The sequence below is a fragment of the Gossypium arboreum genome, chromosome 3 (genome assembly GCF_025698485.1).
Source record: "Gossypium arboreum isolate Shixiya-1 chromosome 3, ASM2569848v2, whole genome shotgun sequence".
NCBI classification, from domain to species: Eukaryota; Viridiplantae; Streptophyta; class Magnoliopsida; order Malvales; family Malvaceae; genus Gossypium; species Gossypium arboreum.
The window spans coordinates 138,424,406-138,447,513 of record NC_069072.1 but is presented as its reverse complement, the minus strand read 5'-3'; the positions used below and the strand labels follow the sequence as shown (position 1 = coordinate 138,447,513).

General features: G+C 31.0%; 2 protein-coding genes across 2 annotated transcripts; both read right to left on the bottom strand.

The window, feature by feature from the left end:
- Nucleotides 1-14,363: 14,363 nt before the first annotated feature.
- LOC108475105 (uncharacterized) lies at nt 14,364-22,234 on the bottom strand. Its single transcript, XM_053026362.1, has 2 exons — nt 21,989-22,234; nt 14,364-15,719 (listed from the first exon to the last, which is right to left on the bottom strand). The coding sequence occupies exons 1-2, from the start codon at nt 22,232-22,234 to the stop codon at nt 14,364-14,366; spliced, it is 1,602 nt and encodes a 533-aa protein (XP_052882322.1).
- A 17-nt stretch (nt 22,235-22,251) lies between these two features.
- LOC108475104 (uncharacterized mitochondrial protein AtMg00810-like) lies at nt 22,252-23,085 on the bottom strand. The gene is made up of 2 exons (XM_017777101.1): nt 23,044-23,085; nt 22,252-22,950 (listed from the first exon to the last, which is right to left on the bottom strand). The coding sequence occupies exons 1-2, from the start codon at nt 23,083-23,085 to the stop codon at nt 22,252-22,254; spliced, it is 741 nt and encodes a 246-aa protein (XP_017632590.1).
- Between the last annotated feature and the right edge of the window lie 23 nt (nt 23,086-23,108).

Below are 23,108 nucleotides of genomic sequence, written 5' to 3'. Positions count from 1 at the left end.
AATTCAGACCCTAATTCGGATTACCCGTCCGGGCTAAATCCATTTTACACATATTCTTCGGGAGGGCTATATCAGGATAGGATCTCCCGTCAAGCTAGATCCTTTTACCGTCAATTCCTTTTAGAGATCCATCGAATTTTCCTTTCATTCAACCGGATTTCTTCCCATTTTATCAAATATATCAATGTTTTATAAATTTTTATACAATGAACATTCAAATCATATTCACATCAATAACATACAACCTCAAGCATTTCAGAATATAATTCAAGTTACACGAACTTACCTCATTGATTGCTCGTGTTTATTATTTCATTATTCGATATATTTTCTTTTCCATGATCAAGTCTCGTATTTGTGTCGTCCGGATCTTTATAAATAAATTTGATCATCATTTTCATTCATTTCATATTCTAATACATTTAATTAATGCTCTAGGCAAAATTACCATTTGCCCCTAAACTTTAATTAATGACGATTTCATCCTTAGGGACAGGAAAGTAAAATTCTTGCAATTTAATCCTTATTTCTAACTATTATTCTCATATATATTGATAACAGTCCATGAATTCTATAAAATATCAAAATTTTCCATAATTTCAACACTTTTCAATTTAATCCTAAAACATGTTTTCCCCGATCTTGAACTAAATTGATAATTTCGTTAAATTTTTGTAATTTAAATAATAAAATAATCTATTTCATGCAATTTAGTCATTTCGACATTTTTACAAAATTGCCCATAAAATTTTACTTTTATTCAATTTAGTCCCTGAGCCTAAAACATGCAAATTAGCCATGCTAGATGAATATTCATACATATTTTCCTCCTCCTCCTCTCCATTCCACATCCTTAATTTATATAACATACAACAAGTAACATTATCAATAATTTCACTATTTACTTATATGTACATTCAAAACTGTCCATTTGCGTCATAGTCACTAAATTATTTATATATTAAGATACAGAACTCGAAATTAAGATCCGTTAATTTTTCCTGAAACTAGACTCACATTTATTCTTATCATAAAATTTTCAGAATTTTGGTTTAGCCAATTAGTACATTTTATTCATTAAATTCACCCCTGTTCTGCTGTCTGACAATTCTGACCCTTCTTCACTAAAATTAGTTATCTCCTTTTACAGAATTCAAATGATGTTCTAGTTTGTTTCTAATAAAACTAGACTCATTCAGGATTCTATAAATATAAATTTAAGCCTCTAATTATTTTTCTTCATTTTTTATTATTTTTCAAAGTCTGAACAGGGAACCTGAATTCATTCTGACCTTGTCTCACAAAATTCATTATATATCAAAATTTACAAATTCATTTCTTACACTGTTTCTTCTATGAGAAACTAGACTCATTAAGATTTAATTCAATATTTTTTTCATCTTCTAATTCAATTTATAAAATTTATGGTGATTTTTCAAAGTTAGACTACTGCTGCTGTCCATAACTGTTTTAGTGCAAGATATTAATTACCATGTTATAACACCCTTATTTTCTTTTTCTACACCATTTCTCATCACTTTCTCTTATTTTCTCTTCACTAACATATCAAGAACATAGGACCTTATGTAATAAAACTCTACTATAACATTATTTCCATGATTTATCAACAATAACAAACTTAAAAACATATTGAAATCTTGATGTACTTACCTTATTCTCTTGATACCAATCTTTAACTTGATTCTCTCTCTCCTCCAGCTTCTATTTCTTGAATCCAACTTGATATTCTAACTCCCCATGTTCTCCTTAACATTTTCTCTCTTGGTAGCTATGGAAATTCATTTGATTTTTGGGTGAAAATGGTGAATTTTTGGTAAAAGACCAAATTGTAAAGAAAGTAAAACTTTCTTTCTTCCTCTCTTTCTCTCACGTTAGTTTGCATGGAAAGGAAAGATGATGAAAATTCTTCATCTTTCTTTCCTTATATACTAAATAAATAATAATAAAATAATATTAAATATCTCATAAAATATTAATAAAATAATATTTATCTAATTAATTAATTTAAAATATCATTAACATAATCATTACATCCTAGAATTCTCTCTCTTACTAATTGACCATTTTGCCCTTCATGATCTTTTAGAATTTCATCCTTGAGTCATCATTTAATTTGGTAAAATTGCAATTTAGTCCCTCATAGTTCTTCACTTATTCAATTTGGTCCCAATTCATCCATTTTCCTTAGTTTCTAGATCATTCTACCCTTAAAATATTTACACTATTGGTCCTTCAACTTTTTCATATTTACACTTTAACCCTTTAAGTCTTGAGTATTTACTCTTAGGCAACAAAACTTTTCTAACTTTTACAATTTAGTCCTTTCCTGAATCAAGATATCATAATTTACTTCCCAATGTTGCCATAACTCAAAACTTCCCTTTTTATCACTTTATTTCCTTATTTTATTATATCAAGGATAATATATTACTGTAAAGATTTTCAAGGTATTACAAAAATTGTTTGATTAACAAAAGAGTTTAGCAGCTCTTAAATTGAATTAAAGGACGTCTAGACCAATAAGTATTTTAGAGGCTTTTGCACTGGCAATAGTAGGGGTTAAGCATTCGGATGCCTTTAAAGCATGGTGGTGAGAGTGTTGAAGAGAATGTGAGTATTGGTCTTTGTTTGATTAGTTGTTCTATTTCTGCTACTATGTATTCAGTTAAGGAAATTTTGCAAAGTTGCTTTTATTAGCTTTGGTACTACAGTTTATTATATGCTACAAGTTTTTGAGACTGGAATGGCTTGGATCCTCCATGGCCTTTTTCTGTATTTGTTAATGATTGAGAAAAAAAAAAGTAATTCAGAGGATGAAAACTCTTAATAATGATAGGTTGGTATTGGCTTGAGCTTTTAACTTGTGGAACTAAAGTACATCAGTTCGACTATATATGTCCTCATGTAATTTGAAAATGTTAAAATTTTATATTTTTAAGTAGAAATTTAGTGGGATTTGTGCTGACATGGATAGTCAGGACGAAATCAGAAAAGTTTTTGAGCGGGCGAAATTAGATTATAATTTTTATCGTTTTAATAGCTTGTATCTTTTATTGTACATTTCTTTATAGAACTAATTATGAAGTTCAGTAAATATAACAAATTTAATTAATCAATATGAGTTATTAAATTAAATTAATTATTTTATCATGAGTTATTAAATTCAAGTAATCAATTTATAAGTTTGTGAGGTTCGAATTCATAGTAGAATGTTTAATTAGGGTTTATTGAATTGATATATTTAATCCTAGTAATTGAAGATTATTTTCATTTATTAAAACATAAAAAAAATTGATGTGGAATTTAATTATCTTATTGAAATAATATTTTAATAAGATAATTTTATTTAATAAATTATAATTAATATGTTTGCTTGTATAAAATAATTATAATTTTACTTGAAATTTTGACAATATGCTCTTTTAGAGAACTAATTTAATAAAGAATATACTTCATAACTATGGTTGTTGCTTTTATAAGTGGAAAATTATTATAAATGGTTAAAATAAAATATTAAAAATCGATTTTACTAGAAAGTTGGTTGTTATAGTGAAATGTATTTTTTTTTTTGTAAATTAAAATAGCTTTAAGCGACATTGTTAAGAAAACGCATCAGTTCCTTTTACAACCAATATAATTTGCTTGAACTAAATCCCGTACCGAATAAGATGGTTCTTCAAACAGTTGGACCTGTGTGAAACTTGTAGCCGTAACTTTAACCATATGGTCGGCAACTATATTATGAGCTTTTGGAATATGACGTATACAAATCTTCCAACTTAAATGTATCATTCAATGAATAGAGCATAGTTACAACATCTTATTATCAGTTGAACCCCATGTGATGGCCTGGGTTCAAGTCGTGCTAGTCGCGTTTGTTGTTCAGGCATTACCTTGTCATTAGCTCTCCACCCTACACGAGTGAACCGCTCCAAACCTCCACCATCTTCTCTATTTTGTTGAAATTTTACATCAATAATTGATGTGTTGAGCATCAACTCACTATTTAGATCTAGTAAATAAAATGCGACTCTTCCAACAATTGATCAAAATTACTTGCGTTCACATGATAAAATTTGATCTAAAACAGGTTAGTCTCTACTATTCAACATACCCACTGTGTTAGTGTGGGTTGGTCTCTTGCCAAGCAGTGAACTCCACTATATTTCGAGCTATTATTAATACATACGTATGTGTAAAAAGAAGGACCCTTCTCCATATTTGAGAGCTCTGCATATGAGAGAGCTCCATCATGTGTTAGTGTGGCTTTATTGCTTGAAAACTCATTGCTTCCATGGAAGTAAATTTCTTTTAACTGGATTGCCTCGAAGTTCATATTTTGCTGATTGAGTTTCAAAACAACACACTCTGGACACTATATTTAGAGTATTTGAGCACACCACACACAAATCTCTTTATTTATTCACATATCAAAAGTACATGATATTTACATGATAAAAATAAAAGTGCACAACACACATTGGCTTCCATGAAAGAAGCACAGTTTTATTTAGTTTCGTACATACACACACCCTGCCTGACTCAGATCCTGTCGTGCCTTCCCCGTAGCAGTAGTTGCTTAAACGGAAGAGCTGAGTGATTCTTCTTTGGTTTGAAAGTTGAGACTGTAGTAATTAGAACCGGTGTAAGTGCCGCCTTGCACTTCAGATATGACAACGTTGCCATTATAAAGAGTGTCCTTTTGCATGTACGTGAACGGAACATCACATGTACCATTTATTGCAGTCAGATTCACTGTCACCTTAGTCATCGGAGGCACAACAACTTTGTGTACAACATCCATCACAGAAGTCACTGTCTTGGTATCTTGCCATTCAAATCCTGTCTGAATTTCGCCAGATAACTCAATGCTCCCCTCAAAAATTTTGGGAAGGCCGAATTTCATGGTAGCTTTTGTCCCTACCTTTAGTGATACATTAGCCTTCCAAGTACGAGTGTGGGTGTCTGTGTAAGAAAGTTTCAGGTCTAAAGATTCGGATTTCCGGGTATAGTTACTAGCAGAATTCATCGCAATCACAAGTTTGCTTTCGTCGTAGATCCTGCAATTATCAAGATCATACTTGATATTATAAATTTTCCTTTCCAAAACAGGCACTTCCACTAGAAGCTGGACTTCCTTTGTAATAGAGGAGACATCTGCGTTAAGGCAATTAGTCTTTCCCTCCTTACTAAGGCTCTTGCAGTAGTTATTGTTGCCCATATTGCGAAGAGCTATTGTCTGGTCGTTAACTTTGAAGGGTCGAAACAAGGTGTCCTTGTTGTTGCTGGTAGTGTCATCAGAATCCGCCCAAATCCAATTCGGACTCCGCCGCCAAAACTTATTGGAACCAGCAGGCTTGATGCGAATGCTTCCATCATTATTCATGAAAACCTCCATGGTCACACCCGCATCACCAATATCACCAGATGAAAATTGCAAATACGGATGACCCTCGATCTGACGAAGACAAAGATACTGGCCATTGTTTCCTTTGAATGCCACATGCCTTGGCAAAAAGACGAGCGTTTCCCAATCAATGATTGTGAACATATCACGGGAATACTCATCGAGGTGTTCGGACGTGAAGAGGTTGGGAGTTTCACGTATTACCCATAAATATTTTCTCGATTGCACATGCACAATTTGGACTTCATTTGCTGCATCATCTACAGAGATAAGCTTGAACAATGTGCATGACTTCTTGGATCGGTCTTCCTCCGGCTTCTTGGCGGTCGCGGTGATTCTGGTTTCATCGGAAACCAAATATTTGTTGTTGTGACTGCTCCTTATGTGCACTAAGCCATCTATGCCACCGCGTTGAGCAATCTCAACCTCAAATTTTGCATATGGGCTCGCAACCCGAGTTTCAGAAAATTTGAGATACCCATCTTTATAATCTCCCTTTTCATGGTCAAAGCCCAAGTATTTGTTATTCTGATGGGATTTGATCACGATAAACCTTGGCGACGCAAATGGCTTATTCGCAAGCAACTCCCAGTCAATGACAGTGAAGAGATCACAGGAATTACCATCGAAAACTTTGTAGTTTGCCAACACACAGTTATTAAACGTTGGAGAATCTACCCACCATAAGCATAAATAGCAACCTGACTGCACATGCATAATTCGGATCTTATTTGTTGCAGTGTCCACCGGGATAAGTTTGAACAACGTGCACGACTCCTCGGATCGGCCTTCCACCGGCTTGTCGGCTGCTGCAGAAATCCAATACTGCTCTGTTGAGTTTCCAGTGATGGAAACATTTTTGACTCGTTTGCAGTATTTTTTGTTGTGGCAGCTCTTTATGTGCACCAACCCATCTTCCCCACCGCATTTGGCCCTTTCCACCTCAAATTTTGTGTATGGACTGAAAGCCAAAGTTTCCGAAAATTTGAGATACCCATTACAATCGTAACTCTCATGCATATAGCTCAAATATTTGTTCCTCGCCTCACATTTGAGCACCATAAACCTTGGCGACGCAAATGGCTTATTCGCAAGCGACCAGTCGATGACTGTGAAGAGATCACAGGAATTACCATCGAAAACTTTGTAGTTTGCCAACACACAGTTATTAAACGTTGGAGAATCTACCCACCATAAGCATAAATAGCAACCTGATTGCACATGCATAATTCGGATCTTATTTGTTGCAGTGTCCACTGGGATAAGCTTGAACAACGTGCACGACTCCTCGGATCGGCCTTCCTCCGGTTTGTCTGCTGCTGCAGAAATCCAATACTGCTCTTTTGAGTTTCCAGTGATGGAAACATTTTTGACTCGTTTGCAGTATTTGTTGTTCTGGCAGCTCTTTATGTGCACCAACCCATCTTCCCCACTGCATTTGGCCCTCTCCACCTCAAATTTTGTGTATGGACTGCAAGCCAAAGTTTCCGAAAATCTGAGATACCCATGACAATCGTAACTCTCATGCATATAGCTCAAATATTTGTTCCTCGCCTCACATTTGAGCACCATAAACCTTGGCCATGCAATTGCCATTTTCACTACACCTCTCTCTTTCTCTCTTTTTTAATCTAAACTTGAGCTGATAGATGAGTCCCTACCAATTAGCTTCTATTTTGTTTCTTTCTTGCTTATGCTTACCACAACCTTCTAGACCTCACAATTTATAACTAAAATTTTGTTGCTATAATTTATCACATTCTTTCCCGCATGTTCAAGCAAAGTACCAAAGGAGAGACCAATAACATCTTTTCAAAGTAAAAACTATAAAGTAAAAGTGAATTCTGGCATAGCAAAGTAGTCAAGTAAAAACAAATAAAATAATTTTTGTTCCTAAACTTGACAACTAGGTTGTTTTGGTTCTTAAATTTGGATTTGTCAAGATTTGATGATGTGACTTGTGTTATTGGAACAAGTTTAGGTTAGACAGATTGAGAACCATTGAAATAATGGTCCGAAAAAAGGGATTGGACGAATTAACTCGAAAACTACTTAAAATTGATTAAAATAAAAAACCGAGACAAAAAGCAACAATTGAACAAGTTGAATTGATTTAATACTTTTTTTATTTTTTAAAAGTTTATGAATTTTTAAATAATTAATTAATTATTGTTGGTCCAGCAATTGAATCGATTGAACTGACTGAATCAAGAATCATTGATTTGACCTATTCAACCATCAATCTCGTTATTAAAACATTAAATGTGAATTCTATGACATAACGATGTAGAATGCAATCCATAAACATAATATTACATCTATGTTACTGTGCTTTAATTGAGATAGTGTTGCTGATTTGGGAGAGCATATATCCGAGTGATTACGCTTTGATTGTTATTGATGTAATAGCCATTTTCAAGGAGTTAGTTTGTATGCACTTTCACGCTATATTAGCAAGCTGAAATTGATATATGTTTTGTGGCTTATCTAGGTTTTGTAAGAGAGCTTATTGAGTACATTCTAATTTGTTCATTGATGAATTATTTTTTGTGAGAGAGTGCAGACTATTATTGTAAACATTGTTGAAGTGTTTATTACACAAATTCTTTAAGTACAAATGTGAGATCTCTATACTTGGGGAGTGATAGAGTGTGAACCCCTTGTTGTATTGAGCATTAAAGATAATGAAATCACTTGCTAAATTAAGCTCTATAAACGTAAAGAAACCGAACTGGATAAATAAACCTTTGTATTATTTAAGTTTTTATTTTCACAATCATAGTGACCGCTGCAATATAATACTTCCATTGTAATTTTCATTTTGAGCAAATAGATACTTAAGATAGCAACATACGAGTTATAATTACTCATATTCTTCTCTATTAAATCGGTAAAAATAAACTAAAATAATAACAATTAAAGCAAAGTAAATCAAGTATTGAAATATTTTCTTTGAACTAATAAAATGCTATATTTATAACATTAATAAAATGTTAATAGGAAGGAATTTATGGAATCCAACATTTTCTTTCTTTAATTTATCCATTTCTTTGGGCATGATTAAGCAAAGGACAAAAGGGGCAGACAACATAATTTATTCACTAAAGAAAAATGTAATTACAAGACATTACATCTTTTTTAAAGTAAAAATTACATATTCTCACTTGTAAACTAAGTTTAAGTGACTCCCATGACATAACTAAAGTAATTCCGCAAGGAAAATTGGTCGGGTAAATTGAAGCATTAAAAATTTAAATGTTGAAGAATTCGTATTCAATTAGATTGTTTAAAATTAAGTATAAAGATTTTTTTATAAATATAATTTTAAATCATTTAAAGGTAAAAGTATTTAAAAATAATATTGAAAAGAAATAAAATAAAATAAAAATAATAAAAAATATTCTACATTAAATGATAAGTAGCTCTTTATCTATTTATAATTTTCACAATTTATAACTAAAATTTTGTTTCTATAATTTATCACATTCTTTCCCGCATGTTCAAGCAAAGTACCAAAGGAGAGACCAATAAGAAAATGCAATCCATAAACACAACATCTTTTCAAAGTAAAAACTATAAAGTAAAAGTGAATTCTGGCATAGCAAAGTAGTCAAGTAAAAACAAATTAATAAAATAATTTTTGTTCCCTAAACTGGTAACTAGGTCTACTTTGTTTTTAAATTTGGATTTTATCAAGATTGGATGATGTGATTTGTGTTATTGAAACAAGTCTATTTGAGAACTGATTGAAATAATGGTCTGAAAAAAAGGGATTAGACGAATTAACTCGAAAACTACTTAAAATTGATTAAAATAAAAAATCGAGACAAAAAGCAACAATTGAACAAGTTGAACTAATTTAATACTTTTTTTTATTTTTAAAAAGTTTATAAATTTTTAAATAAATAAATAATTATTATTGGTCCAGCAATTGAATCGATCGAACTATTGAATCAGGAATCATTGATTTGACCTGTTCAACCATTGATCCTGTCATTAAAACACTAAATGTGAATTCTATGTTATTGTGCTTTGATTGAGAGAGTGTTGCTGATTTTGGAGAGCATATCTCCGAGTGATTGTTCTTTGATTGTTATTGATGTAATAGTCATTTTCAAGGAGTTATTTTGTATGCACTTAAATGCTATGTTAGTAAGCTGAAATTAATATATGCTTTGTGGTTTGTCTGGGTTTTGTAAAAGAGCTTATTAAGTACATTCTAATTTGTTCATTGATGAATTGTTCTTGTGATAGAGTGCAAACTATTATTGTAAACATTGTTGAAGTGTTTCGTATCCAAGTTCTCAGGGGGGATTTGGAGTTGAGTGTTATCATCTTTAGGTACAAATCTGAGATCTCTATATTTAAGAAGTGATAGAGTGTGAATCACTTGTTGTATTGAGCATTAAAGATAGTGAAATTACTCACTAAGTTAAGCTCCGCAGACGTAGAGAAACCGAACTACATAAATAAACCTTCGTGTTCTTTGAATTTTTATTTTCACAATCGTAGTCACAACTGCAGTATAGTAATTCCAGTGTAATTTTACATTTTAACCAAATAGGATAGCAACATATACAAGTTATAATTGCTGATATTATTCTTGTAAAAATCTATCGAATCTTCAAAATAATTGTTTATAATATTAATAAATTGTTAATAGGAAGGAATTTATGGAATCCAACATTTTCTTTCTTTAGTTTATCCATTTCTTTGGGCATGATTAAGCAAAGGACAAAAGGGGCAGATAACAAAATTTATTCACTAAAGAAAAATGTAATTCCAAGACATTACATCTTTTTTAAAGTAAAAATGACATATTCTTACTTGTAAACTAAGTTTAAGTGATTCACATGACATAACAAAAGTAATTTCTCAAGGAAAATTGGTTGGATAAATGAAAATTAAGTATTCAAAATTAAATGTTGAAAAATTAGTATTGAATATTAGATTATAAAATCAGTTTGGTGTATTATTTAAAATTAAGTACGAAATATAATTATATTTTTTATAAATGTAATTTTTAAAATTTTGAAGTTAAAAGTATTTAAAAATAATATTGAAAAGAAATAAAATAATTTAAAAATATTCTACATGATAAATAGCTCTTTATCTATTTATAATTTTTCATGCTTTTTCATTGAAAAATTAAATCTGTTTTTTATTATGGTTTATCATACATGTATAAAAATAAAATCAATCAAAATATTAATTTTTTGTTGATTTGATTTTCAACAAGTTCTCAAATAATCTCTAAATTAAAGTAATTAAGTAAAACATATCTAAAGTACGGTGTGCAAAAAAATTTCTAAACCAAAAAAATTGAAGTGAACTGAATTGAGAAAAGCGAACTTTTTCGATTTATTCAGTTTTCATGTTCGGTTTAATTGATTTATTTGGTTGGTTTTTATTTTGACATTTTTTAAACCGATTAAGGCCATAACCCATAAGACCAAAAGTCCATAACCCATTTACGTACCTAAATTCAAATTTAAATTGATCCAAATACTCATTAAAACTTAATATTTTTAAAAGCCTAAACCCATTAATATTTAAAACTCAATTTTTGTATGATGTTCATTTTAAAAAAATTATTTAATATATAAAAAACCTAAATTGATAGGTACTGGTTAAGAATATAGTAGAAGACATGGAAATTGTATATTAGTCATGTAAGAAAATTAATATTTTTTAATTCATTAAAATTATTTGATTTAATTTTAATATTTTTAATTCAAATACTCATTTACTCTTCCTAGAGCTCCAGTAAGTTGAAAGTCCACTTGTAATTTTAAAAACTACAGAGCCAGAATATATGGCACTTTCAAGGGTTGTTAAAGAGGCTGTTTGGCTTATTGGATTGTCAAAAGATTTGGGAGTAATTCAAAGTCACATAAATCTTTATCGTGACAGTCAGTGTGCTATTCACTTGACGAAAATTGTGTTTGCCATTCAAGAACTAAACACATTGACATATCGCTTTGTGCAAGAAATCTTTGAAAAAGGAAATATTTTACTTCAAAAGATTGCAACAACTGAAACTCTTGCAAATATGATTACCAAAGTGGTAACAATAATCACTGCTTAAACTTGATTAATATCCTGCATGTTTAAACACTTACGGATGAATCACCTCTCAAGAGTACATTTAGAGGCACTATTAAAGATGACTTCATCAGAGATGAGGAAGGGAAGACACTGAAAGTTTAGTGAAATATATAACTCGCCAAAGATGGAGATTTTTTGTGTTTGGTTGATTTTACTAAGCCACCTCTTACCCTCTATATAATAGGGGAGGGTATAGGGGCAAAACCAAAAATTACCTAAGGATGGAATTAAATTGTATATTTTTACGATAATAAAAAGTTATAATTTCACTATTTTAATAGTCTATATATTTATAATTTTATAGGATTAAATCTAATTTTTATCAATTTGAGGGGTCAAAATGTAATTTTATCATTACTAATTTAAAATTTTATAAATTATAAAAGAGCCTAAATGAAAAAAAAAATCATTTTAGGAAGAACCGAGGCCAATGGCAGAACTAAGGTTAGGCCATTTATAATTTATAAAATTTTAAATTAGTAATAATAAAATTACACATTGGCCTCTCCAAAATGATAAAAATTTGATTTAATTCTTTAAAAACAATTTAATTTCAACCAAAAAAATTTTTCTAACTCCACCACAGTCGGGGCCCCAATCATCCTCTATCTTTGCCATTGAGAGGAAGTGATAAAATTTAAACTCGTGCCATCAAGTATCAAACAAAAACTTTAATCATTGTTCCAATTAAATCTTAGCGAAATTGACCAAACTATTGTAATCAAGGCAACAAATCTTCGCCATCGAATATTAACTCAAGATTGGTCATTATATATTATTTGACTTGCTTTAATATTCATAGTTTGAACTTCAGCTCTAAAATTTATAAGATCTTAAGTTAATATATTATAAAATTATAGGTTGGCCTTTAGAAATATTAGAATTTTGAATCAATCTTTCTGAAAATCATAAAATATAAATGAAAAATATATAGATTAAAAATTTATTTGCTGAATGTTATTGGTTTTATTGTGTCAACTAATTTTGGATTTAATATTTTTTGTTCTTAAAGGCATGGCAGTAGCTGGCATTGTTTGTAATTGGCTTTATATTAATAAATTCTCTCCATTCCTGAAAAGGGAAAAAAATTTATAAAAGTGAATGAGACAAAAAATGATTGTTAAATAGATGATTTAAACGATTGTTAAATAAAATCATTCATTAAATGAGTCTCTAGAAAGTAAAATTGATAAATCTGAATTGTATTAACAAATATAATTTGTTGATTTCTTTCCTTGCCTTACTCTCTTTTATAATTTGTTTGTTAAACTATCTTGTTTCAACTTTTGTTTAAACATCAGTTGGGACATCGAATTGAGATAAGGAAAAAAGGAAAAAATCAAAACTTTTTCAATTGGTACCGGAATAAATTTCAAGAGATGTTTGAAAGTGATCCTATGTTTAATTTGCAACCATGGATACGAATGTAGTTCAGTTTACTCAATCCCCCTTACTTCTTGGTACAAAAAATGATTCATATTGAAAGGTTCGTATGAGGACTTTCATCACATTCATTAATGAAGCAACTTAGGAAGTTATTGGAGATTGATGTACTCGACCCTTTGTGGCAATTGCTAGTGGCACCACACGTCTTAAAAAAGAAACAAATACGCTATCGAAGAAAAAAAAAGCTACTCACGAAAATTCACAAGCTCTAAATGACATTTTCAGTGGTGTTAACTTGGATAAACTTAAAGTCATTTCTATGTGTGAATTTGCTAAGGATGCATGAACAATCATACAAAATCAACATAAAGGAAATGATGCTATGCGAACGTCAAAATTTCAGATTTTAACGAGCGTGTTTTATCAATCATGCGTAGCTGCACTCTTCGAAAGCTGTTGAACTTTGACAATTAGCTGGATTAGATTTTTCTAATATACTATTTTAAGTCTGATTGCTATTTAAAGCTATTTAAAACTAAACCTTGAAGCTGCGAAGCAACTAAATTTAAAGAAATTGCAGGCAAGTTTTATGAATTTTTAGAATATTTAATATTTATTAATATAATATATTTAACATTTATTAGTATAAAATATTTTTTTTTATAAAATTTTAGCCGACAATTTTATTACTAAATTTTTCGTTTCTTCTCTGTAATTCTTTCTTCCTTACCGTCGAAATTCCAACATACTCTAACGATATTTTTGTTAAGGGTCTTATGGGTCATTACTGATCCAGCTTGGAGCCAAAGTTCGCTGAAGTTTTTGCGGTCTGTGAAGCTCTTTCTTGGTTGAAGGCTCTTTGTATGGATGGTATCATGATTGAGAGCGACAACCTCCAAGCGATTTTGAAGCGAGTTGATGACGATGTCTCTGGTTTCAATGTTTATTTCGGTTCTTGCATCTGATCAATTCCATAATTTTTTCTTTTGTTGGACGCGACAGGAAGCAAGGCAGCTCATATGTTTATGAGAGTAGCCTTATCTTATGAAAATAGAAGATGTTTGGATCAAAGTGTAGAAGGTAAGTCGGTCGGCTTAAGACTTAGTTTTTATCCTCTCTTTTTATCAGTTCATGTTCTTAATTCGCCTAATGAAGTTATTTCCCCATAAAAAAAGAATTTTATTATTATTATACATATATAATAAAATTGAAACACAAATCTAAACTGAACTAGAATCAAGCTTTGGCATGATACCAAATTATTTATTCATTTATTCTCATAATTGAAGTACATGACATAGTTAATAATAAGATAAACAGACAAATAACAGAAAAATAGTGCTTCTACCATGAAGGAAACACCAATTTATTTAGTTTAATTTATAAAGTACGCCACACACAAATCTTCAAGTTTCCATGGAATTGTGGGGTTTTTCTCAATTCAAGAGGTGAGAGGTTCTTCTTTGGTATCATATTGGATATTGTAGTAATTAGCACCAGTGTAAGTGTTACCAATGACATCAGTTGTGACAACGTTCCCATTATAAAGAGTATCTCTTTGAGTGAATACGAAGGGAACATCACACACGCCATGGGACATCAATAGATACACCGTCACCTTAGTCATCGGTGGCACTTGAACTTGGTGGTTAACTTCCATCATGGTGACTGTCGTCTTGGTCTCTCCCCACTCGATTCCTGTTTCGTATTTGGAAGATATTTCGACTCCCGCTTTACCGATTAATGGAACCCCTACTTGGAAGGTGGCTTTGGTTTCAAGGCCTAACGTAAAATAAGCTAGCCAAGTACTGGTACTGGTCTCCGTATAAGAAAGTTTCACATCGAGTGTGCTGGCTTGAGTGGTACGGTTAATGGCAGAATTATTCGCCACAACACGGACTATTTCGTTATAGACTCGAGCATTTTCAATATCGTATCGGAGATTATAAATCTGCCTTGACAACACAGGCTCTTGAACCATTAAGAAGGCTTCTCTTGTTATAGAAGGGACGGCTGCATTAAGGCAATTCGTCTTTCCCTCGGTCGTGAGGCGCTTGCAGAAATTATTGTTGCCCAAGTTGAGCAGAGCTATGGTCTTGCTGTCGACTTTGAAGGCACTAAACAAAGTGTCCTTATTGGTTCCTTCAGTGTCATTAGAATCCGCCCAAATCCAATTCGGGCTACGCCTCCAGAACCGATCGGAAGAAAGCGGCATGATCCGGATGTCTCCATTCTTCATATAAAAAACTTCCATTGGCACAGATCCAGCACCGACATCCGCACCCGAGAATTCTAAATATGGGTGACCCTCGACCTGGGTAAGACGAAGGAACATATCATTGTTTCCTTTGAAAGCAACGTACCGGGGCAGAATCACCAACGACTCCCAATCAATAACTTCGAAGATATCATCGCCATTAACCGCAACATGATTCTTGTTTGCCAACACTCCACGACCGAGTTCCGATGTAGCCAATGGCCATAAGTATAAATAGCATCCAGATTGAACATGGACAAATCGACAATTTTCATATACAGGGTCTTCAAAGATAGGCTTGAACAATGTGCATGACTCCTTGGATTGGTCTTCTTGCGGCTTATCGGCGGTTATAGTAATCCAATACTCCTCATTTGGTTTTCCGGTGATGGAAGGATTATGAGTTCGCTTCAAGTACTTGTTGGTGGTACAGCTCCTTATGTGCACCAGCCCATCTTTAGCAAACTCCACTTCGAATTTTGCATTTGGGCTCACGACCTTTGTTTCGGTGAACTCGGCGTACCCCTTGTACTCTCCCAACTAATTAATTAATATTTTAATTTGTGTGATTATGCCTCTTTGCTAAGACATGTTTTTAATGTGTACCAAAAACATTAACCATTATTCAATTTAGAACCATATTTTTTTAAAAATTTTAGAAATGCAATAAAACTTTATTTCAATATATATATAATATATGTTAAATTAATATGAATGCTTAAATGCTTTGAAATTTATAATATATGAATTAATAATGTATTAAAACTTATTTAAATATAAAATATTCTAAATTGGATTATATTATGAAATATATGATGGATTACACAAATTAACAAGTTTTGAGAGGTATAATTTTTACTCAACTTCTTGTTGTTATTATAAACATTGATAATGGCGGCAGAACAATTGCAAAGTAATAAGAAAAGAAAAATAAGAACACACTGATTTTATATAGAAAATTTTTTTGGAAAAAACCACGGCTAAAGAAGAAGAAATTCACTAATGGTGAAAATCAAACAAGGAATTTCGACTACATATATTTAAGGGTTGAAAAACCCTGTTCTAATCAAAATTAAATAGAAGAAGTATAATTGTATACAGATTTAACTTGTGCGGTATGGCCCATACCGCGAGAATCCCTCGGTCCTTCATTTCCACAACCCTTGGGGATTAAGATTACACAATCTTTTAATACTTTTCTTTTGTAGTCCATTCAAAAAGTGAAATTATTATTTAATATTTTAATAGTGGTTTTTTAAATTTTACAAGTGAAATTAAAAAAAATTATCATGCCTTTTATTTATTTTTTAGTTTTTAAAATATTTTTTTAGAATAAATAATAATTTGGTAAATAATTAAAATTGAAAAGGACAGGGAAAGAAAAAAATTCAAAGTTGAAACAGTGTATTCCACGTGGGGTTTCTCCATCAATCAATGACTCGCGATTGCTTTTACTTTGGGATAAACTAACTTTTAATCTTTGAATTTGATATTTTTTTAATGTAGTCCTTAACTTTTTGGTTTACTTTAGTTTTAGAATTTGATAAATTTTTTAATTTTAGGTCATGTGATGACATTATAATATGATATTTTACTATGTTATCACTTAAAAATATATTTTTCTTTCTGTTTTAGGAATTTTTATCTGTTCTTGTAACACGTTTTTTTAGTCTTGTTTATACAAGTAACTTTAGTTTTACAAGTGATTTTATGAATGATCTTGTTGTCGTCCTCTCTAATTTGGTAAATGCTCTAATCTTTTTTAAATTTTTACTCGCCGCTTTGGATCATCCATCGTTGATTTTTTTATCGCATTAAGTGCTTGCAATCACTCTATATATGTCGTGCTTGAATTGTGATAAAGCCAATTGTCAACAGGTCGGGTCATGATACTGAGGCTAAAGTCTTTGTTGTGTTATTTAAGCTTGTCTTTCACTATCTACGATGAGTGTTTGTTATTTTTTTCTTTAAATTATATGATTCCCTTTATTAATTAATAAACTTACCTTTAAATATATATGCTTTTCTATAAAGATTAGATAATAACATCACTCCATTTTAGAATACAAAATCACGGATCAAATTTGTGAAATTCTAGTATTAATGTAGACAACAAAAAAAAATCAGAGATTAGGTTGAGATATTATTTAATTTGCTGGCAGGTAATTTGTAGGAGGCAGAAAGAAAAATCAAAATAGAAACAGTGAGTATTCCGCAAGAGTGATCAGTGACGATTTGGATTAGATCTCAATTAAAACGCCTATATTACATTTCACGTGTTGTGTAAAAATAATGCTTTTAGATCGATAGTTAAATAAATTAAATTATCGGTTCATTTGATATGGTAGGATTTTCGATTCATTATCAATTTTTAGAAAAGAAAATTCAAAATGGAAACAGTGAGTATCGAGTGATCAATGATGCGTTTTTCCAACTGCTTTTGCTTTTCCTGAGTGATCATCTTGCTGCTTTCTCCTACTTTTCTACCATATTTCTCTTCTGCTTTACCCAAACTCTGTTGAATCTCACCTTCTTTCATGTATTCTTCTGTTTTTGATACCGACACCGCCTCGAGATTATTACGTAGAAAATTTTTTTGGGAAAAATCACGGCTAGAGAAATTGAATAATACAAAAAAAGTTTCGACTACATTTAAGGGTTAAAAAATCTTATTTTAATTAAAGTCTATTACAAGAAATATAATTTTATATGGATTTAATTTATATGGTATGGTTCATATTGCTGGGATCAACCCTCGATCCTTCACCTTCTCAATTTTTGGGGATTCAAATCACATAATCTTTAATATTTTTCTTTTTAACATTAGTATTAGTAGTTTTTTTTCTACTCTAAATTATTCAAGTAATTAATGAAAAAATGTAATGCTTTTAAAATGGATTGATGATTCAACTAGTTAAATTGTAAGTTTAATCAATTTGACTTATATTTGTTTAATTTAAATTTAATTAAAATATTATAGAATTATAAAATTGATTTAACTAATTTTTAAAATTAATTTAATCGGTCGACCTACGTCACACATCAACTGGTTTTTTTTGTCTTTTTGGATCAATTTTTTATTTTACCGATTTGGTTTTGAAAATACTTTGGTAAACATTTTAGACAGATGGAATGACATCTGTTCTAAGGAGAAAGAATTGTATGAAACAAAGATATTATCCCTTTCTAATAGTTTTATGCTACATCAGTATTCTTATCTTAAATTTGAGAATTTTAATTTGGATTTTATTTTTTTAGGATGAAAATGCTGAAATTTAAGATAAAAATATTAATGTAACATGAGACTATTGAAAAAAGAATACAAATGACATGGCGTTACTGTTTTATACCATCTTTTTCTATTTTCTAAGTTGAGTGTTTTGATTGATGAGTGTTACGTACAAATGATGTTTGTATTTGCGTTTGTACAAGTGTTACTTTTTTCTTTTTCTTTTTTTTGTTCAGTGTACAAGTGTTACTTGAACTAAGAAATGTTTGCATGAATGAAATTTGAAAAGTTTTGTTTTTTATGGCCAGAAAAAAGACAAACATGTTTTATAGTTTATCTTAAAAAACCATCAAACAATTGAAGAAAAACATAGCACACGCCCAGCATCATCAGTAAATAAATATAAAAAATATTGGTAAAAGATGCATATTGAGTAAATTAATTATTAAATATTAAATATTAAAATAATATAGTATAAATATTTTTAAAAATTTAAAAATTAATAGGACGAGTCTAAAATAGATTTGGATTAATCTTTAGCAAATATAGATGGGTTTGAGTAAAATTTTAAGTTTATATTTCGAGTTGAACTAAACTTAAACAAATATGAAGTATAATAATATTATACTTACACTCAACTTAATTTAACCCATGAACACATTTAACCGTGTGCTATATTTTTCTTGAATTGTTTGATGGTTTTTGTAAAATAAATTATAAAATATGTTTGTTCTTTTTCTATATATCTTCAGTTTTCAGTCGTGCAAACATTTCATAATACAAGTAACACTTGTACAAACACAAACACAATCAACACTTCCTAGTCTCACACATACACGTAACACTCATCAATCAACCACCCAACTTACAGCAGATGGCATTCCATCAGTATAAAATGTTCATCAAAGAGGATACTTTTCGATATTTTCAAAATTAAATCGATAAAATTGAGAATTGATAAAAGTATTAATTAGACAAGATAAAAAATTATTTTATCTATAATGTGTGAATCAATACAAATTGATAAATAGTTTTTAAAATTAATTAAATTATGTTTTATAGTTTTATAATATTTTAATTAAATTTGAATTAAATGAATAAATCGAATTGATTGAGTCTATAATTTGATTAGTTCAATTATTGATCTGTTTGAAAAACAATACATTTTTATCTTTAATGACTTGAATAATTTAGAGTAAATAACAAGGAAAAGGAATAGAACAAAATTGAATAAAAATTATACCTCTCAAAACTTGTTCCATCATATATTTCATAATATAATAATATATAATCCGATTTACAATATTTTTATATTTAAATAAGTTTTAATACTTTATTAATTCATATATTATAGAATTTCAAAGCATTTAAGCATTCATATTTATTTAACATATATTATATTTTTTTGAAATAAAGTTTGATTGCATTTCTTAATTAAATAAAATTTTAAAATAATAATTGAATCATCGTTAAAGATTGGATGTATTAGGATTAAGTAGACACCCATAGAGGTCAACACATATCCTATTATAGGGTCAACACGTGTTTCCTGAACAGGAGTTCTCCTGCATGGTGATGCTAAGCCATGCAGGCAAACTATAGATCAATGAGCTATACTTTGCTAGCCGGGTTGTGGGTTGGTATACGAACCGGGTCGATTTGATAATTAAGTAGAGGTGAATACCATAACAATTTGTCTCCTACTTGGTCGAAGAAGAATTACAAAATGACCCTTTTGAGATCTGGTATGTGCGTGACATGGGGACTTTGAATGAAGCTTGTTAGGTACACCTCTTGTATAAAACTTGTCGATTACGCTTTGCCGCTCAATAACTTGCTGATATATAGTTCATCTGCATGGGTTTGTACCACCATACAAGTGAATTTATATTAAAAAAACACGTGTTGATCTTATAATAGGATACGTATTAACTTGTATGGGGTCTACTTAATATTAATATGTCAAATTATGGAACTATGGCATATAAATAATAAATTGGCTTTAAGAATAAGACATACAGAAACACTAGTATAAACGTTGGAATCGTTCAATATCCCATTGAATATTCATGGTTCACCTACATTTCAATCATTTGGGAGATACCAAATAATGTACCATTTACTTTTTTATAATTTGGATCACACAATAATGAAATTTATTGAAATATTAAATGATAGAAGAAAATCATATCCATTATATTAGTCAATGGATGATTGCAAGGGAGTCTCTCGTTGTGAATTTGACATGGCAATTACAATGACACATAGGCATACACCGTGGAAAAAAGTTTAAGTTAAAATATGTCATAAGTTATTATATTTGTCATGTATTTGGAATTTAGTCCATATTAGTTAATGGATGGTTGTAAGGGAATATTTCAAATTTCGAAATTCAAGTCCAATTGTTAATAATTTTGTTTCGTTAATTTTATTTGTGTGACATTTCAAAATATCAAAAATACTCATTTAGAAGCAATGTATTTAATTAAAATAATCTAAACAGAGTTAACAATTGAAGTTGAATTTTGAAATTTAAAAATATAGATTAAATTCCTAGAAATAAACATACAAAGACTAAATTTCAAATTTGAAAAGAGTACAGAAACCTATGATATAATTTAACCAAAAGTTTACATTGCGGAGAAAGAGGTCAATTCTAGATGTAATATAGACAAATATGATGTAATACCCTACACCTGGCCTAAACATGATGTAACACCCTACACCTGGCCTAAACGTTATGGTCGAATCTTGAGGAATTACAATAACTTATTAAAAAGTTGAAATCATATTCTTGTAGTAAAACAATGTTATCTTTGATAAATTGTTTTTTTTTCCAGTTTTAGGGAAAATTTTTGTTAAAACCATTTATTTTCAGATTAAATGAACACTTTATTTTGCAGCGGAGTTTTCTAAGTTATAAAGCTTTGAAAATCGTGGTTTGATTTGTAAACAAATAGTTTTGCATATAAAAATATTGTTGGGGATTTAGGCACACTTTATCCAGATGAAGTATGAACTTCAACCTGAACTTAAACAACAATGTAATATATCCGGATGAAGAATGAAGAAATAAGAGCTGAGTCTTGAGCAACAAGGCTCGTAGCTTGTGGAAGAAACAAACAGATTTTGCAAAGGAAAACAAGAACAGAAATGAAAGCAAAAAATGGAGCATAAATTGAATGAAATTCAATATTTTTCATTAAGAAGAAACATTGGCATATAGCCATTACATATATCAGTCATTGACTGATCAAAACGAGACAAACATCACCTAATGCTTACCTAATACCACTAGTTACATGGAAACTAGAAAAAAATAACTTGTACACATAAACAAAGCTTATTTATCAGCTCAATCACCACTTAATTACATCAATCATGAATCTAACATAGTTCTAAATGAACTAGAATTCATTACACCAACTAAGGTAACAAAAAAAAAAAACAAAATGGAACTAGATGGCAGTAACTGCACTCGATCTTACTGCTCCTCGATGGCTTGGTGTGCATAGCCAACCTCTTGATGCTACATGCTGACCAATCTTCAACACTCCTCCTTGGTTAGCATGTTGCATACTCCCATTTGCTTTCTTAGTTTGATAAACCTTGACACTCTAAGGGCTTTTGTGGAGATATCAGCAACTTGTTCCTCTGAATTGCAATAAATCAACTCCACCTCTCGAGCTTGTTCTATCTCCCTTACCACATGTAGCTTGATGCTAAAATGTTTGGTTCTACCATGGAAGACAGGATTCTTTGCAATTACAACAGCAAGCATGTTATCACAATAGATCTCTGTTGCTTCCCTTTGATGTAGGTTCATATCAGCAAGGATTTTCCTTAGCCAAATGGCTTGGTTAACTGCTCCAGCAACACCATATATTCAGCTTCTGCTGTTGATTGAGGCACCACATTTTGCTTCTTCAAACTCCAGCAAAACATTGCTGAACCAAGTGTAAATGCATAACCTGAAGTGCTTTTCATGTCATCCTTTAAACCAGCCCAGTCACTGTCAGTGTAGCCTATCAGCTTCAGATCTTCACTTCTGCTAAATTGTAATCCATAGCTCAAGGTGCCTTTGATGTACCTGAGCACCCTTTTTACTGCTCGAAAATGCTCTTCATTACAACAGTGCATGAACCTTGAGAGTAAACTTACAGCAAACATGATATCTGGTCTAGTTGCTGTCAAATACAATAAGCAGCCAACTAAACTCCTATAGGCAGGCTCACTGACCTGTTCATGATCTCCTTGACTCGATGGCTTCATTCCAACAGCCATAGGTGTGCTTGTTGGCTTGCAATTCTCCATAAAGAATTTTCTTAGAATTTTTGCAGCAAATGTCTTCTGTCCCAAGAAGATTCCACTGTGAGTTAGTTGCACCTCCATTCCAAGAAAGTAAGTCATTTGCCCCAAATCTGACATTTCAAACATGTCTTTTATTTTGGCCTTGAAATCAGCCAGTATGTTCTGGTCTCCTCCTGTCACTAAGAGGTCATCAATATAAAGGGACACAATGAGCTGTGTTTCAGCTTGTTCCTTTTTAACATAGAGTGTTGGCTAACTCATGCTTCTTTGAAATCCCAAGCTGAGCAGGTAGCCATCGATTCTGTTATACCAGGCATTTGGTACCTGTTTTAAGCCATACAAGGCTTTCTTGAGCCTGTAGACCATGTCTTCCTTGTCTATCACTATGA

Coding starts and splice junctions, on each gene's coding strand:
- LOC108475105 (XM_053026362.1), bottom strand. CDS start 22,234: ATGAACCTACATCAAAGGGAAGCAACAGAGATCTATTGTGATAACATG. Junction 15,720..21,988: donor AACTAAGAAAGCAAATGGGA/GTATGCAACATG, acceptor TTAATTAATTAG/TTGGGAGAGTACAAGGGGTA.
- LOC108475104 (XM_017777101.1), bottom strand. CDS start 23,085: ATGGTCTACAGGCTCAAGAAAGCCTTGTATGGCTTAAAACAG. Junction 22,951..23,043: donor CCTTGTATGGCTTAAAACAG/GTACCAAATGCC, acceptor TATGTTAAAAAG/GAACAAGCTGAAACACAGCT.